This window comes from Tachysurus fulvidraco, chromosome 12 (assembly GCF_022655615.1).
Source record: "Tachysurus fulvidraco isolate hzauxx_2018 chromosome 12, HZAU_PFXX_2.0, whole genome shotgun sequence".
Taxonomy (NCBI): domain Eukaryota; kingdom Metazoa; phylum Chordata; class Actinopteri; order Siluriformes; family Bagridae; genus Tachysurus; species Tachysurus fulvidraco.
In genome coordinates this window covers 4,060,766-4,078,806 of record NC_062529.1, presented here as the reverse complement: position 1 = coordinate 4,078,806, position 18,041 = coordinate 4,060,766, and the positions used below count along the sequence as shown (strand labels likewise).

The 18,041-nt window shown below is 37.2% G+C and overlaps 2 protein-coding genes across 3 annotated transcripts; both read right to left on the bottom strand.

Annotated features, from left to right (window-relative positions):
- Positions 1-574: 574 nt before the first annotated feature.
- pth2 (parathyroid hormone 2) lies at positions 575-2,182 on the bottom strand. The gene is made up of 3 exons (XM_027159643.2): positions 1,575-2,182; positions 1,143-1,240; positions 575-1,053 (listed from the first exon to the last, which is right to left on the bottom strand). The coding sequence occupies exons 2-3, from the start codon at positions 1,238-1,240 to the stop codon at positions 690-692; spliced, it is 462 nt and encodes a 153-aa protein (XP_027015444.1). The 5' UTR covers positions 1,575-2,182; the 3' UTR covers positions 575-689.
- Positions 2,183-5,756: 3,574 nt separating this feature from the next.
- On the bottom strand, positions 5,757-16,704 carry rin3 (Ras and Rab interactor 3). 2 transcript variants are annotated; one of them, XM_027159979.2, is made up of 10 exons: positions 16,158-16,704; positions 14,958-15,616; positions 14,762-14,876; positions 13,581-13,653; positions 13,396-13,487; positions 11,908-13,290; positions 11,365-11,673; positions 10,010-10,141; positions 7,514-7,677; positions 5,757-7,391 (listed from the first exon to the last, which is right to left on the bottom strand). In XM_027159979.2, the coding sequence occupies exons 2-10, from the start codon at positions 15,528-15,530 to the stop codon at positions 7,053-7,055; spliced, it is 3,180 nt and encodes a 1,059-aa protein (XP_027015780.1). In that variant the 5' UTR covers positions 15,531-15,616; positions 16,158-16,704; the 3' UTR covers positions 5,757-7,052. The 2 variants fall into 2 exon arrangements, with proteins under 2 accessions (XP_027015780.1, XP_047677233.1); XM_047821277.1 differs by having other exon boundaries at positions 14,958-15,604.
- Positions 16,705-18,041: the final 1,337 nt, after the last annotated feature.

Sequence of the window (18,041 nt, the reverse complement as noted above, 5' to 3'; positions counted from 1 at the left end):
TTATTTTTATATGGTTATCTTATAGTCTTCTATATTCCATACAGTGTTTAGAGCTGACCAACAGAAAAAAATAGGCTTTTAATCTTTCCCCTTTCCCCGTAGGCATTGTCCCTGTTTATTTTTTGTATTTTCTAGAAACTACTATATAGAATTTTAAGTTACATTATTTTATAAATTGTTTTCTATGGGTGTAGGTGTAGGGTGTATAGGTTTAAAATTAAATGTAGAATAATATAAGCTGACTTTATAACATAAAACGATGAAGCACTAATAAAATAAATAATAAAAGTATACCACAAATTCAGTAAAGGAAATCTCAGGGGTTTTTTTTCCCCCAATACATTTATTCCATTCTACAAGGAACTGCTCAATGTTGATATTTTAAAGGGATTACAATGCATTTTTATTAGACATATTTTCCTAATGGTCAAATGACAGACATATATTACAAATCATGCTATATGTGTTTACATATCTTTACAGAAGTCAAAACAAACAAATTGGCAATTATTATATATAAACATATAATATAAGAATATATATATTAACAGTAAACAAACAGCACTTACATAACACAGTTTTTTTTACAGTGATTAAACATACTTACTGTTTTTTGATCTAACGAACATTCTTTTTTGTTATTTGTTTGTTTATTAAAAAAAACCTTGTTTCTTTTAGACACATATAATTTATTTTGAGTTAACCACCAGCAATTTCTGCATGTATGAGTTTAGCCATTTCTGTCTCTCCATGGCTGTGAGAAGCTTACTCTTCTCTCTGAATGCTGCATCATCTGCCACAACAATGTTTCTCTTTTCTTGGTTTCCCACCTTCTGCTGCCAGTCTCCTAGCCATCCCTTCATCAGTTTCTCCTCAATCTGTGATTGGCTAAGAGGGATCCACTCATTCACAGGCAACTGCTCTGTTCTGGGCTCGGCTCCATCGAAGTTTGGGTTGGACAACATTTGGATGCTCCAGTCACGGAGTGAGATGGAAGGGTAGAGAACCTTCCATTGCTCCTGTATAGAATCCTGGCCGTCTGAAGGGGATATTCTGTGGTAAAACATTTAAATGTATGCTTTTATATTTCCTGTTTTGCTTTTATGGGGATAGGCTATAGTCTGAATGTAATAAGTATTTACCTCTGGAACGGTTGGGGGTAAGCAGAAGTGTTCAGACTCATATACATCAGGACGATGAGCAAAAGTACAGGACGAGGAGTTAGAGTTAAAGCTACCATCTGCAGAATGTGTAAAGGTAAATCTGTAGGTATTAATTAGTCGCTTCATAAACTTCATTTATCAGGCATGATTTGAAAATGTAAATTTCTATATCAAATTTCTGTACTGTTTATCCTACACGATGGGGAGCCTGGAACCCATTTTAGTGAACTTTAGTGCACAAGGTGGGAAAAATCCTACACAAGGCACCAACCCACTTAAGGACACATTCATTCACACACTACAGACTATTTAGAGATGTCAAATCAGCCTACAACATACCTGGGGAAAATATAGAACCACATTAAAAAGAAACAACTTTATATCAGTTATATAAACAGATATCTTTCTCACCTTCTGTTGCTGATTGCCTTCAGATCTTGAAGTGGAACACAGTGTGGTGTTTGATGAAGTCCAAATAGGTATACAGTTCTCAAAAGTAATACATTTGAAGGTACACGATTTCCCCAAACTGCTTTCTTGCGTTCTTTTTAAAAAAAAATGCTGTACTACAAACGTTATTTTAATTGAATTAACAAAGCTAGAGTTTTACCGTAACCTAAGGTGATGGTGCAAGAAAAACTGTAGCATGCATTCGCGACAAGTGCTGGAATAAATGTGCCGGATCTTAGATGTACAAGCTTATATATACAGTCTTACTGAGTCAGAAGGGTATAGAGATGAAAAAACTATGAAAAGACGTGTCACACGCCCCTAAACGTCCTGTTTGGCTACAGATTTAAAATAGAGAGGAATAACAGAGGAACCTGTTTTGACGTCATTGCGCTTAACGATGTCTCAGAAAAAGTATGAATGGAAAGATGCAAGTGTGATCATTGAGTGATCCATTTAGATTAAACATCCATGTACATGGACCTTCTTGCTGGTGATATGTGAAGCCCTTTACTCTTTGACCTCAGTTTTCTTAAACCTACAAAGTTCCAGTGAGATGGCATAAGGCAAGGTTATTTGTGATGGAACCGGAAGTGTGTAACAAGCGTCCAGAATCCAATTTTGATTTATGTCGTTAATGTCTTCAGGCAGCCTACGCACAACATGTTGGGAATTTAAGCCATGCAAAATGTTAGTCTCATTAAATCTGATGGCCTTTTACAGCACCTGTCAAATGCAAGAAAACACCCAAAACACGTTAAACTGGCAGAAATGTGATGATAATAATGACTCTAAAGTACATAACCTATTAACTGGTGATTTTGCATATATATAAAAGGCTCAGAAAAAAATTTAACAAAAATGGCCTAATGATCATCAAACTTTTTTAGTTGTATATAATGGTGCTGTTATTAATGAAATACACTAGCATAGTGCTGATTAAACGTGAGATAGGAGCAGAAGACTAACTGAAAGACATGTTCATTGTTCTCTTGTTAAAAGCAGCACATTCTTCCTTAAGGACAACACACTCTTTCACGTATGGTCCAGAGAGTTCTCGTTAGTGTGGGTTAACTTTATTTTGCCCTCATTTAAAATAATGGGCAGCGATAAAGTACATAAGCATCAGACAAAACGGAACCTAACACTCATTATGGAGCAAGGCAGCACTGACGTGCACTAGTCTCTGGATGAAGCGTGAACAGAACAAAGGAAGAAAAGGGGGCTGTTACAAAGATGAGGCCATGACACATATGGCCACCGGGTGCAAAGAGGTTTTGGGCTTGAGAGCAGACCTTGGTTGTGATCTATACAGATGTTGAATGGCATAACAGTGATACTCATATACAGCCATTAGTCATGCATATATTTATGCACACAAACACCATCATATTTTGTCCATATCTCACTCAGCTGTCTTTTCACCATTATGACATCACATTGTCATGTGTACTATGGTAAATTAACACAGTTAATGAAATGATGCAATCTACTTGAAATGCAACATTTTCTCTTATTAAAAATGTCTTTATATGACATTTGTTTACTTTTTTAATCTTAATATTTCATTATAAATGTTTTGTCTTCCTTATTAGATTAATGCTTGCTTTTATTGTCATATAGTTATATTATCAGTCCAAAAATATATTATCATTAATATACTGTATATATACATGGCTAAGCAGTGACAACAATTACATTTTAAGACTTAATTTTAATGTGTATTGATAATTGTGATGATGGTGACTGTTGCCATTTACTATAAACAGATGTTTAAAAATGTTTTCAATTATGATTTAAATTAATAAAGGCAGAAATCACATCTCAGAAAAAACTCATCAGTTCATTAATAAGACCAGTGAAGGTAAATGAAATGAAAAATGCCCTTTTACCTTTTTGAACTAATGTCTGTAGCTAGTCTCTGGCTGTGTAGCTGCCTTCAGCTTAATAATAATAAAAATAATATCTAAATAATAAATGCATAAAATTGGTTAAAATGCAACAGACGGTAAGCACATCGTGGATTTCTCAGCTTTATGAACTCAGCTACTCAGCTTTTTTTGTATTTTCATGCCTGTTACCAACCCCTGCATCAAGCTGATAGGTGCATTAAAAAACATCGCATTTATCAGGAAACGTACGGTTTCGCGTTCTTTCATTTGTTTACTGTTTTATTGGCTTTAGCATTAAGCACATATGAGCTTATACACCTCTAATGTTATTCTGTATTCCAAAAGACCTTGAACAAATACTGGCTCATGATAAAGATACAACCTTCTTGTAAAGGTTGAAGTTCAGACATGTTTTTAAGACATATTTTCACAATAAGAAAAAATATTCTCTCTTAGCACATACTGTGCCGGCAACACAAAGTTTTCTGTTTGAATGAAAATTTACTGTGTTTTTCTCACATTATTTAAGTGAGAATAACTTATTTTTCTCTCATTCTTATTTTATAATTTTAATTTTAATTTTTTAATTTTATGTACTATGGCATTATGTCTAATTTCTTACATGAGACAACTGAAACAATTTGGTTATAGATTAAGCAGGTAAGCTGAAAGTTGCAGCGGGAGTTGATTTTCATAAAAGTTCTGGTGCAGTACAACCCATTGAGTAAAACTGCAACATAGTAGTTTAACTCTTACAAGTCGAATTACATTTGGACCACTGAGAGCATCCTCAGCAGCTGTATCACTGTCTGGTTTGGGAATTGCACCGTCTCGGATCGCACGACCCTGCAGCGGATAGTGAGGACAGCTGAGAAGATCGTCAGAATCTCTATTCCCTCTATCATGGACATTTACACCACAAGCTGCATCTGCAAAGCCAACAGCATCGTGGATGACCACACACACCCCTCACACACACCCTTCACCCTCCTGCCATCTGCCTGTATTCAGGACCTCACAACCAGATTGTGTAGCATTATTTTCCTTCAAGCCATCAGATTCCTCAACATTCAGAACTGAACACACACTCAATCTATGCTTACATCACCACTGTACGAACACTGATAATGTTAATGCTGTTTATGCTGTTCAGCTCAGTGCTGTTTTGCACAAAAGGTCATGCCGCTATTGAAAGTTTACATATGTTTACAAATTCAAATTCAATTTATTTGTATAGCGTTTTTAACAATTCCCATTGCCTCATAGCAGCTTATTGTGATGGATTATTATTTATATAATAATGGATTATTTTATATATATATATATATATATATATATATATATATATATATATATATATATATATATATATATATATATATATATATATAATAAGGATTAAAAGTTAAAAGTTTAAAATTTATTTAAAAATTTAAAAATATGAACTTAAAATGTACAATACTATATATCTATCCCTATCCCTAATGAGCAAGCCGGGGGCGGTGGCAAGGAGGAAAAACTCCCTGAGATGATATGAGGAAGAAACATTCAGTAAGAGGAACCAGGCTCAGAAGGGAACCTCGTCCTCATTTGGGTGACACTGGACAGGAAATGATATAAATGTAAATAATGTCATTTTTACAACAGTTTATAATAGTGCAACTGAGAGCTACAACCATCTTGCTGTGTACTAATCACCCCTGTCATTTGCACAATGCAATTGCTATCTGTACTCTGGTCTTTGCTATATTTTATGTACCTATCCTGTAGCATATTGTATTGTTTGGACTGTCTGTCTTTACATTTTAGTCCTTAGCTCTGTGTTGTCTCTGTGTATCCCTCTGTTGTTTTATGTAGCACAATAGTCCTGCAGAAATTTTGCTTCATTTCACTATGTACTGTGTCATCTATTTATGGTTTTAAATGGCAATAAAAGCTTCTTGACTTGACTTTTGATTTGACTTAAAATTGTTCCTGTGATATTATATTACTCTAAAAACATGCTAGAAATGTATTGTACGTAAATGTATTAGGTATTAGGTATAATATTCTTGTTGTACCAAATAGAAATATGATCTAAATGACTTATTGATGGTGTGTACATTCCATTCAGGAAGCAAAAAAAAACAAAAAACAAAAAAAAAACATTTTCCACATGTTAATGCTTATTATAAATAGACTGTAAATAGATAGTGCTGTGTCAGTTACTTTGAATTTAATTCTGGCAACTAAACACAAATGGTCAACCACATGATGATAGGATACTTTATTGGTGTACAAGTAAAAAAAAAAACCCTGCTTGCTGTGGCTGGATTTAAATTGTTATAAATTTCAATTGATTTACATCGCATATTGGAAATGCACCTAATCACCCTGAGTCATATATAAAAAAGTTTAAGCGATTCGAGTCATACATACAAACATTATTCGTGTGCTCACTGTTTATCACTGGAACTATTATCCAGAACATCTGAATTAAGGAGCAGACATTATATTAAGTGAAACCAATACAATGTGGCAACAGCAAAATTTAAGACCCAGGTAAAGTTGACAGACAAATAAACAGAATAGGTAAAATACAGATGAAAAAATATGCTGGTTTGTCAGCTATAATCTGACATGTGCTATAACATCAGATGTGCTAAAACATTAGCCACATTTAAATCTAGACTGAAAACCCATCTTTTTAGCTGTTCGTTTCTGAATGAACACTGTGCTACATCCAAACTGATTGCACTATGTATAATCCTTTCCTCTTTTCAATTGTATTAATTTTATTTTTAAATCAATGTTTAAATTTTAAATGTTGTGCTTATTGTTTTATGATTATTTTACTTTCTTTTATGTAAAGCACTTTGAATTACCATTGTGTATGAAATGTGCTATATAAATAAACTTGACTTGCCTTGCCTTGCCTATAATTTAAACATGAGTGGCATTTCAATGAAAAAGAAAAATCATAACTATATAATCTATAAGCCTTAATCGATTTCTGAAATACAGACCCAAAATGTTACCCTATTAGAGTGAGGAAAGGGTTTTTGTCAGCATCTGTGCATAGTAAACGTTGTCATGGTGACTCAAAAAAGTCACTGTCAAATTTTAATTTTTGAAAAAAATTCCTGTTCAATTCATCAAACCAGTGCCAAAATGTTTTTGAGTGTTTGCATGACTTTTAGGAATACTGCTCAGCTGTGTGTAGTAGAAGGTAATGACAAGTTTATCAAACAGTTACTATTAAAGAAGAGGCTTCTTATAAAATGCAATTCTGCTGTAACCCCTAAACTTTAAGTACATTCATAGAGTATAGAATAAAGATACTTCCTTTTGCTTTCAGTTACATTATGGGGTTATTTAAAAGCAAAAACTTCACTAATTCTTACTGACTATAAGTCAAAGTGCAATTTTGGAGAAGACTTGGTGCCAAGATGGAAATACAGTAAAATTCCACTTAATCAATTGCTTTTTATAACTGATGATAGTGATGTTGTAGAGTGTTTTATTTTCTGTGATAGGAGCAAACATAATCTTTTTTGTAATTCAGACTTCAGATCAAACTCTCCTCCTGGGCAGGTGTTGGTTCAGGGGTATGCTGTATTTGTTTGTCAGGTTCCTTCTCTGGCCAGCGTCCGTGCTGGTACACAAAGTAAAATTCTTTGCGTGGCTCACTGCAGTGCAGGGTGGATTTTATAGCAAGTGGTAACTCCTCTGGAGTCAGGGGTCGGTAGTGGCCGTCTACTAGCATAGTCAGACAGTAGGTGTCAGGATCCTGCACTTCAAACTTCTCTGCGCACTGGGCACTCAAGTCCCGAGCAGTGGTTTGGGGATCTACACCCAGAGTCCTGGTGTTAGAACATGCCTCCAAGAAAGAGACAGTGATGAAATCCTACAAAAAAAATAAAAATTCAGGTATGAAACTCTAACTATTTTGCAGACTGCTACCTAATATGTGTGTAAAAGTTCTATAAGCAAGTCTCACCAGCAGGAAACATCATTGATGTACCCTACCTGTATGGCTGATTGTGAGGCGCGTGCCTTATTAAGAGTACGGCGACGCTCCCAGCGATGGATAGAGTCCTGGATTTCCAAACTCAGTTGCCTGGAAGCTGCTTGCTTATCGTAGTTTTTGATATGCTCCAGAGCACCATATGTGGTGGTTAGATAGTATGAGCCTAGGAATACAAATAATACATCACTCAATGAATACTACAGTGTACAGCTGTAGTTACATGTACAGTGATGAGGAAGGTGAGTCATGCAAAGAGAGCCTATATATTGAAGTTTTCTGAGCTCAAACCTCTACATGTCGACACTAAATAACAAATTATTTGTGTTGGTTTCTTAAAAGAAGCTCAGGATAACCCACAAAACTTAAAAATTAAAAAAATTAAAAATTAAAATTTAAGTTAATGTTAGCTAATGCTGCACTGTGTAAGAATGTTATAAATACATTGTAATTGAGTAAGGGAGCAATAAAATATGTATAATATGATGTTCCTGATCTGCCCTGATTCACCCTGCCAATCCAGTAAGAGGAGTAACAGTGTTCTGTCAAGGGTATTGGGTAGGAAATTTGTATGCATATCATACACCAGCTCAACTCTGACTCCACAATAGCCGACTGATGAATCAGGGGAAAAAAAGTCAAAGAGATACAGAGTGTGTGTGAATCAATATAATCAATAATAAAATAGATTTAGGAGTGGATGGAATTTTTTTTTTATTGTTGAAAACCGCCAGGTAAAGCATTTATACTTTCTATATACTTTGGAATTTGGATTGTTGGTTTAGCTAAAAAGATAACTGTACAACTACTTTTAACTTAAAGTTCTATCATCTTTGGTAACTGTCATCCAATACTGTAGCTTTTAAGTTGTGATATGATAGTTTGGTCCTCTACACTATACCTCAGCTGTCTACATTAAGGTAGCAGAACATATAATTAATATTTCCTTTAGCAGGTCTAAGACAGGGCAAGGCTGTGTTTGAAGAAAATGCCATTTCTATGCCGAATTTCTACTCAGAAACTCAAGGCAGTCGCTGTGTAAAGCAAGTCCTTATAAATCAGTGTAGCTGCTCATGGGCTCAGTGGCAGTGGCGGTTCAAGTGGTTAAGTTTTTGAACTGAGGATCGGGGTTCAAGCCCCAACACTGCCAAGCTGCCACTGTTGGGCCCTTGAGCAAAGCCATTAAAACTCTGTGCTGCAGGGGCACTGTATCACGGCTGATTCTGTGCTCTGACCCCAACCTCCAAAGTTGGGATATGCAAAGAATATAAAAAGAATTCACTGTGCTGTAATGTATATGGGTCAAAATAAAGGCTACAATCTGTCTATTCTATCAACACTAAACTAAGGATCACTTTTTACTTTTAAATGTGATATGCTGTATATATAAATATTTGCTTTAGATCAATCAACATACAGACGCATAAATTTAAATTAAATGTATAACACTGACAATATAGTTTGCTGTTTTGAGGCAGTAAATATACAGTACATCATTTATCACCGTCAGGTAGATTGTTGCTAATAAAAGACCAGTATGCAGGCATCCGGCACTTTGCAGCTCATATATACAGTTACATACTTAATATACAGACTTATATAGAAGAAAATAGAAAATAATATAGTGGCCAGTGTTGAGTTCTCACTTCCTATATCCACCATGGTTGTTAGCAATTTAGTAAGCAAACTTTTTAACTGGGAAACCACCATTCATTCATTCATTTTCTACCACTTATCCGAACTACCTCGGGTCACGGGGAGCCTGTGCCTATCTCAGGCGTCATCGGGCATCAAGGCAGGATACACCCTGGACGGAGTTCCAACCCATCACAGGGCACACACACTCTCATTCACTCACACACTACGGACAATTTTCCAGAGATGCAAAACAACCTACCATGCATGTCTTTGGACCGGGGGAGGAAACCGGAGTACCCGGAGGAAACCCCCGAGGCACACGGAGAACATGCAAACTCTACACACACAAGGCAGAGGCGGGAATCAAACCCCCAACTCTGGAGGTGTGAGGCGAATGTGCTAACCACTAAACCACCTTGCCCCCTGGGAAACCACCACTGAATTGTAAAATTATGTATTTATTCAGAGAAAACAATTAGTTTTTGTTGAATTATTACTCCAAACCATGTACTATAATATTAAATAGCAAGTCATACAGCATTGTGGTCCTGAGTATTTAGTCATGGAAAAAAGCCTTGCATTCTCCTTGAATGTGTATTACTTGCCACTGATAAGAATGAGATTCACACGGTGCACCATGACCCATGTCATGAAAATAAAGTAGCTTTTTTTCTATCACACAAATCCTAGAGCACATCTATTAGCATTTTATCAGTTTTTACTCTTACTTACTTTCATGACATATTCCAATATTCCAAAATTTCAGGAGTTGGCTGTATTTAATATTTTATATGTGCTGTGGGATTTCCTGTAATTAAGATACTATACAGTAGCATCTGTGTGTGTGTTTATATATTGACCTTCTCCAAGCTGTAGCGCAGGGTCCATCAGTTCCATCATATACTCCACATCCAGCAGCAGTGAAGTCATGTTGCAACGAGCCAGTACGTACATCAGTACAGGCAGGAAGTCGTCTGCACCATGAGGCTTCCCTAGAGAACCCAGCATATCATTTTACATATCTCTGATGTATATAAGACATCTCAAAGCATACATGGCATTTACAGCATTTAACCTATGACTGTAGTCAAACTGCATTGGAGAGAACCACAGCAAACAGTAATATAATCTCCTTCTCACCCCATAAACTGTAGCCTGTTTTTTTTTATTTTTTGCAAATGATAGAGTTCCTGATTAGATTTGGTTAATGAGAACAGCTGTGGTATTGGGACTAATCATGTTGTAAGAAGGAAAGGGTGGAGCAGAGCATTGGCAGTTCAGAAAATACTTTTATTCTTGCCAAAACTAGACAGAAATTGAACTCTCTTGTAAGATTACATCTGGAAACAGAATATGACTTATTATTCTTCCAAACCCCAAAATGGTTTCTGTTGTAAGAATTAAGGAAGTAAATTAAGAACAAAGGCTGCCTGCTGTGTGAAATACTGCACATACCCAGACATGAAGAAAATAGAAAATCTATTTTAGCATGCTATGGGGAATGCCATTGCTAATGCTGACTTTTATCATGGTTGAAAGAATAGTATCAAACACACGGACAGTCAGATCAAAGTTAATACCTTAAGTATTATGTGAAAAGGAAGTACATAGGATAAGATTTTCACGCAAAGGGTCACCAACCATCAAACTTAATGCCTGTTTTCCAATCATTTCCAATTCCAATTTTCCAATCAGCTAATCATATGGCAACAGCGTGATGCCAAAATTCATGCAGATACAGATCAAGAGCTTCAGTTGATGTTCGCATTAAACAACAGAATATAAAATTAATGTGATCTCATTCACTTAAATGTGGCTTGGTTGTAGTTGCCAAATGTGCTGATTTTGAGTTTTTCAGAAATTGCTGATCTCCTGGGATTTTAACACCAAGAACAGCATTTCTGTGGGTGGATGAGAAATAGGTCATGTTCAAGAACATAGTTCATGGCCAAACTGGTTCACAATGCAGATTATAGCATAGATTAATTGTAATGAGGTATAAGATCTGAATACAGAATACATATAATAACAGAAGTCTACAGCTACAAATGTTTGAGTTTCTAAAATTCTTAAACCAAATCACTGAGATCAGATTTTTCCCCCCTTTCTGATGTGTAATACGAATGGAATAACACCTTACCATATAAAACTGCTTTAGTTTCAAAAGGGATTTAGTCATCCCAAGTTATTCACAGTAAAGAACACAATTACTGACCTGGGCAGCCAACAGACATGGACTCATATATGATCTTGCAGGTCTTGAGGAGCAGGTCTATTTTCTTCTGTGGTGAGTATTCCTGATGCAAGTTTCCTAATTTCCCTTGGATTTTCTCCATGACAGGTGAGTCAGGAACACATGTGGTTACACCCAAATCTGTGGTAGTGGTGCCCAACAATATCTGCTGATTTTCCTTGAGCTTCTTTAGGGTGCCTGCACGTGAGTGGATGTCCCTAAGCCCATTATATATCGCCTCTCTTAAGGGCTTCAGAACACTTTTATAGAGTGATGCCTCAATGATTATCTCTGTAGAGAAGGAGATTAATTACGAATAACATATAAAAAGAGACCTCAAGAAGCTAAGCAGATTAAGAACTTGATAAAAGTAAGAGGAAATGTAATCATACAGAAGCTTATCCAGAACTCTTTAATTCTTAAATAAATATAATTATACTAAATTGATGGCAATTATATTAGATCACTTAAAAATGTGAATATAAATTCACCCTGTCATGGAAGTATATACAGTAGATAAATTACCCAGTTTCTCATCAGAATAAATAGATGGCTCCTGCAGGTTCTGCAGCTCTGTGCTTTGGATCAAATAGCTCTTGAGCTGTGTCATCATTTGTCTGATCTCTTGGAGCATCTCTGTACTGGAGGAATGCCTCTTCATAGTGTCCAGTGTAAAACCACGGTAGTCCTGTACCAGGTTACCAAAGTATGTGCTCCCATCTCTAGTAAGCTCCACAATCCTTTTCTGAAGCTTGCGGTCAGTACTCATGAAGCTTGTGAATACGGTGGAGAAGTTCACCATGGAGAGCCGTTGCTTAGCACGGTCTAGTATAACAGTGGGTGTCCTCTTTACAATGGCACCCATCGAGCTAGGATCTGCTTCTTCCTCTGTGCTGCTTGTGGAGTAGGAGTCATGTTCAGGCTGGGGAGCACCTCCTTCAGGGGCAAATAATGACACATCTGAAACTTTAGGGTGGTCTGTATTGATCCCAAGGTTATGAAACTTTGCAGCGGGCTGTGGAGTAATGTGGCTGAGCTCTTGGGTAACACCTTCAGAGGTATTGGTAGCATTTTGGGTTGTTGTGATCGTGGGTATTCGTTTTCTCCTAGGAGGTGGCACAGGCTTCTTCATGTCATTTGCTGGAAGCATGTTCACAGAGGAATCTCCATTTGAAATTTTCAATTGATCAACAAGATCTTCCTCTTGTGCTATTTTAAACTGTCCAGACTGCCCGCTCACCCATTGGTCCATGCAACTGTCATCAAGGCATATGAGAGACACGGCAGAACCCGGATTCTCAGTGATCTCTGCTGCTGCAGATGTACAGATAGTTTCCTTTAAAGGCTCCTGCTGGACTTCTCCTGTGGGTTGGATCTCTGATATCCGCCGTCGGAGTGGGACTGGGGGACTCTTGTGTGAAATGGGGCTGCTACCCTGTTTAGTTGCTTCACTTAGAGATGGTTGCTCTGCATCTTGTTTGTTACACATTTCTGCCTCAGCAGTGGGTAATAGAGTTCTCTCTGCGTTTTCATGCCCACAATGACTTCCTTCCTCTTTTTGGACTATAGGCGAAGGAGAACTTAGCAACAGAAGTGAAGAGTCCTCTGACGTGAATTTCTCTCTTTCTGGCTTGGCTGACACTTGCAGCGGTGCATCTTCGGAAATGGTAAGTGGACGTGGAGGTAGAGGTGGAGGCCTCTTGAATTTTGGTGGAGCCTGAACAGGCATGTTAATGCTTTGTGACCTCAGGATAGGTGTAGGAGAGTTGGGAGGAAGACTGTTATAGTATTCCTCAACGAAGATCGGGTTGATATACCAAAGTTGGTCTTTTCCAGAGGAGACACCGCAGTCTGCAGATTTATTCAAATCTTCCCGTATGTGACTATTCAGCTCTGAACCCCAGAATTCTATCAATGAGGTTTAGTACATGTTAGCATAACAGAGTAACTCAGACATGCATAATTAAAGTATAATCAAATTAATTTAGTGTTTGAAAATCTACTTTGTATTACCTACTCCTAGTGTGGAGATCACTTCCATATCTTCATATTTAAATGCCTTGATGATGGCCTGAGGTAATTTCAGGGTAAAGGGTAGAATGTCCCTGAATAACAATAAAAAAAAATACTGTCCTGAAAATGTGCTCATTGAGAACTATGATTTGGGCAGGGTGGACTGGAGGGCTAGCATAGCTTACCTGCTAACACAGTAGAATGCAATGAGTTTAAATATGTTGTCAAAAACCAGGACAGAGCCTTCAAGGTATAGCACTGGAACAGAAGACACAAACATGAAGCTATTTATGGTCATGAATGCATAGAATTCATCTTGAGTATACCACAACTAGACTTTTTCAATTATTTTAAACAACATATTGCCAACAGTGTTTTTTTTTTAATCAATTTGTATTTTCCATACAATAAAAAAAAGTATACAAAAAGACATAGTCTGAAATTGAAGATTGTTTGATGAATGAAAACAGTGACCAATCAGCTTTACACATGAATTTAATACTGAGTTTCACACAGGCTTTGTGACAAGATTTAGATAAATCGATAGAAACTACAGCAATTTGAGGACCCAGATAGGGCAGAACTTTTTTCACAACAAGACAGCAAGCTAAATTAAATGATCTGCCATCGTCAAACACCCACTGCAATACAAACACACAAACATTACGTGGAGTTCAGGAAGTTGGACACTGTTAACATCAGTTCAGTGCTAAGGACAGGAAACCTGTGGTCATCTCCCCTCCTCCACAGACCTTGTCTGCTTGTGTGAACAACTGTGTGAGTCATTCAAAATCAAACTGTGTTTTGTACTCTGTATTTCTAATTATCACATTTCAGATCAGTGGCATTGACCATAAATAAGGAACAGCATAGAAGCTGCAACGGCTGACCAAAGTTATAAAATGCCAGTTTACAGTTGAATCCCGTGTATTCATGGTAGAACTGGGAGGTTATAGTTACTTTACTTTTTGCACTTTTATTTCATTTGGAGAAATTAGTAAACTGAGCAATGTGTGTGGTTAGAAATTGTATCCAGTAAAGTGGTAAACACGTTCATCTTATCATCACAAGTTCTAACCAACACTCTTAACTGATTCCTCAAACCTGTCTCCTTTAGCCATACAAATACTTGAAGACATGTCCATCCATCCATTTATATATGGTTACAGAGAGTCTAGAACCAATCTGGGGTGCCAACAGACACACACACACACGGCCATTTAGAGTTAGCTTACGACAGGTCTTTGGGCCGAGGAGAAAACCAGAGTGCCTAGAGGAAACCCCTGATGCATGTTTCAACTATGTTCTATGTTCAGAAACCAGGTATCCACTCAGAGAAATTAGAGAGAAAAGAACACTAACTCACTGGTCTTTTCTTCATTGACAGGCAAGTCCTGGATCTGAGGAACTCCATGCTGGTCTGGAAGACGAACTGATACCACCATCAACGACTGGCCACGGTCCCTCCTCACTAAAAAGATCTGTGAAACCATAATTTAGGCCAGCGATATATTTACTGCATATTTATATTTAAGATAAGATATGTATGTATACAATTTTACCCCAGGCAGCTCTTTGGTGAGTATTTGAGTGGCTTTTTCCTTTTTCATTCCCAGTTGTAGCCACACTGGACATGTTTTGATCAGCTTCTCCAAGATGCTAATGCTAGGGTGGGCTGATGTCTGAGTTGGTACAGGTGGGGATGGTACAACAGGAGTTTTTGAAGTGAGTGGTGGTGGGGGTCTCTGAAGAGGTGATGATAATGGTTTGGAGATTGGCCTTGGAGGAGCTTTGGGCATGGCTGTAGCAGCAGTTTTGGGGAGTGCTGATGGCTGCTGCACTGGGAGAGGTGGACATGTGGGCTTAGGAGCCTTTGCTTTGTGATGACGAGGGACAGAAGGTTTTGAGTTTTGAGGTGGTATAGAACTTGGGGGTTTTCGAATTGAGCAAGGAGGCGAAAGAGGCAAAGGAGGCGAGGTGGTTTTTTGGAGATTTACTGGAGCTGGGGTAACTGAAATGTCCACCAATTGGACCGGTTCTACAGAAGATGAGGAAGGACAGTCGGAAAGCAAAGTAGACGGAGTTGTGGGTTTGGGGATGACGGTAAGCGATGTGGCAGCAGCCGGGGACAGCATGGTGCATATTTAAGAGTAAGGAGAAAAGGCTGGAAATGAAACAAGGGATCTCTGGTTTAGTGATTTAGATGGATCTGTGGAACATCCTGAGAGAAAAGAAAGACAAAAAATAGTTATCAAATGACAAGCATCCAAGTTTTTACTTCAGCTAAATTGTTTCATGGAATTCATGAAAGCAGAAACGAAAGCACTTTGCTGAAGCAATATTACTTCTGTATAAAAGATATCAATAGTAGTTACGTGGTGGAAAATAAAGTGAACGAATCTTATGATATTGAGTCATTACAGTGACATGACAGCTGGGAATAGAATTTGGTAGGTTCTGATTATGCTCAGTGGTTTTACGTAACTTGAAGTACTCATAGTCTGCTGTCTAAATGTTCTTTCCTTCTCTTGTCAAGGGTTTTCCTTTCATATTTGTAGTACTACATAAATACGCTTCCCAAGGGTATGATGTTGAAACACTAGCCACTGTTTTTTTTTTTTTTTTGGCTGATATTTTTTTTGTTTCTTACTCTCTCTTTCTCACTCTCTCTCTCTCATATATATGTATATATATATGCAGAGTAATGCCAATAAAAATGACAACAAAAAGAAAACATAGGAATTCTTGTTTGATCAACTCACCCACTAGGCATTTTGAAGTCTTTGGTTGCAACAGCTGCTTTCTTCATTGGTGTGTCTTTTACACAATCACTTGCTTCTTTGTGTTTCCATTTACCACTCAAACAGGCGACCTCAGCTCGTCCATCTTCGCCTTTTTCTTTTCTCTTCTCCTGTTTTCTTTAAAGCTATATTTCTCTTCCCCTAGTGAAAAATAAATTTCTTAAAAAGTTCTCTCTTTCTTTATCGTCCTTATCTTGGTCTTGACTTCCTGTCTGTGAACAGCAGTATTCTCAGGAAGGGGTTGTCCGGTGTGGTCAGCCAACCCCTTAACACAAACATATGCACAAAGATGCACATGCAAACATCTAAACTTTTCTACTTGCCAATAAACACGATCTCCAGATGGGCTAAATGTCAATTCAGCAGACCTGAATTGTGTGTGTATGTGAAAGGACAAAATCTATTCGTAAGCAGTGAACTTCCCAGTCTATTTAAAGTTAAGTTTCTCCAGATGCGCCCGAGACCCTTAAGTACTCAACAAAGAATGCAGCACATGTGGGAAGTCTCACTGCGAGGTCTGAAGCCCAGCCCATCCCTTTTAGCTCATGACTGGGCATGTACAAATGTAACCAAAAGAGAGTGATACATTGTTTTGTTGTTAAAACTGTTATTAGAAGAATTATTTATATGAACCTGGATAACCAGCCTAATATATTTGTTAAAGTTGTTATTCTTGTAACATGTAACTTATGCAATTACTCATTAAATCAGTTTCATTGTGTTCATAGTACATATTGTTGCCTTGTTAATGTAGTTATTAGCTGTAACTACTGTAGCTGCAGTTAATGCATAAGGGTTATGATATTTTCACTTTAGTTACTTCATAGGGGTCCTTACACTTCTAACAAAAGCCATGAAGACAGATGTTTCCTGTTAGCAAACTGTGACTTCACACTCAATTGAATCTGAGCAGTAAAAGACCAAGCTGCAATGAAAAGGTCTTAAAGCGCAGAAGGCTCACTGAAAGTTTGTCAATAAAAGTAAAAGAAAAATGTATGTTTGTATGTTGAAATGCTACACACACACACACACACACACACACACACACACACACACACACACACACACTCTCTCTCTCACAAACACACACAATGCAACAACAAAAAAAGCCTTTGTGTAAGTTTTTGTCAGTGTGATAGAAGTCATCATGCAGTTTTAACATGTAGACTGTAAAAGCTACTGGGGACTAACATAGACTTTAAAAGGAAGCTTGATTCAATTTTTTCTTCCAGTTGAACCAGTCATACTTTCCAGTTCCTGCTAAAAGGCTACTGTTAGTTCAGCTGTAACCCCACCCCTTAAATCACAGCTGCCTTTTCAACAATTCGGCTGTGAGATCCTATGATCAGGCACCTTACATTGGATATAAGGTCTTTTTAAATGTCTAATTAAAAAACAATGAGAAGAACAAATATATAAGCTTAAATTAACCAGGGGCAACTCTTTCAAAGAATCTGCCGTAATTTTATTTGATAAAGTCGCAGAAAAACAGTGCAACAGATCATTTCAGGTCTAAACTTTCTACAACATAGTCATATGGGCAACAACTGTGTACGAATTCTGGAAAATTACAAAATATACTCATCAATGTAACCTTGCCATCATTTCATTGGAATGCTTTGAAATTCACTAGCTTAATGTGTCCTAGTGTAAGTGTGATTGAAGAAGTAGTTTTAAGAAAATATGACGTAGTTTAAAGTTGAAAAAGTGCCATAGATTAAAAATTGTCAAAGCAGAATCCCAACTCATCAGGCTGTAATTTCCAAATGAAACAATGCCACCTGCTGGTAAACAAAAAAAAAACATTCCAAAAAGAGTTTGAAATAAGGATGAATCGTATATGTG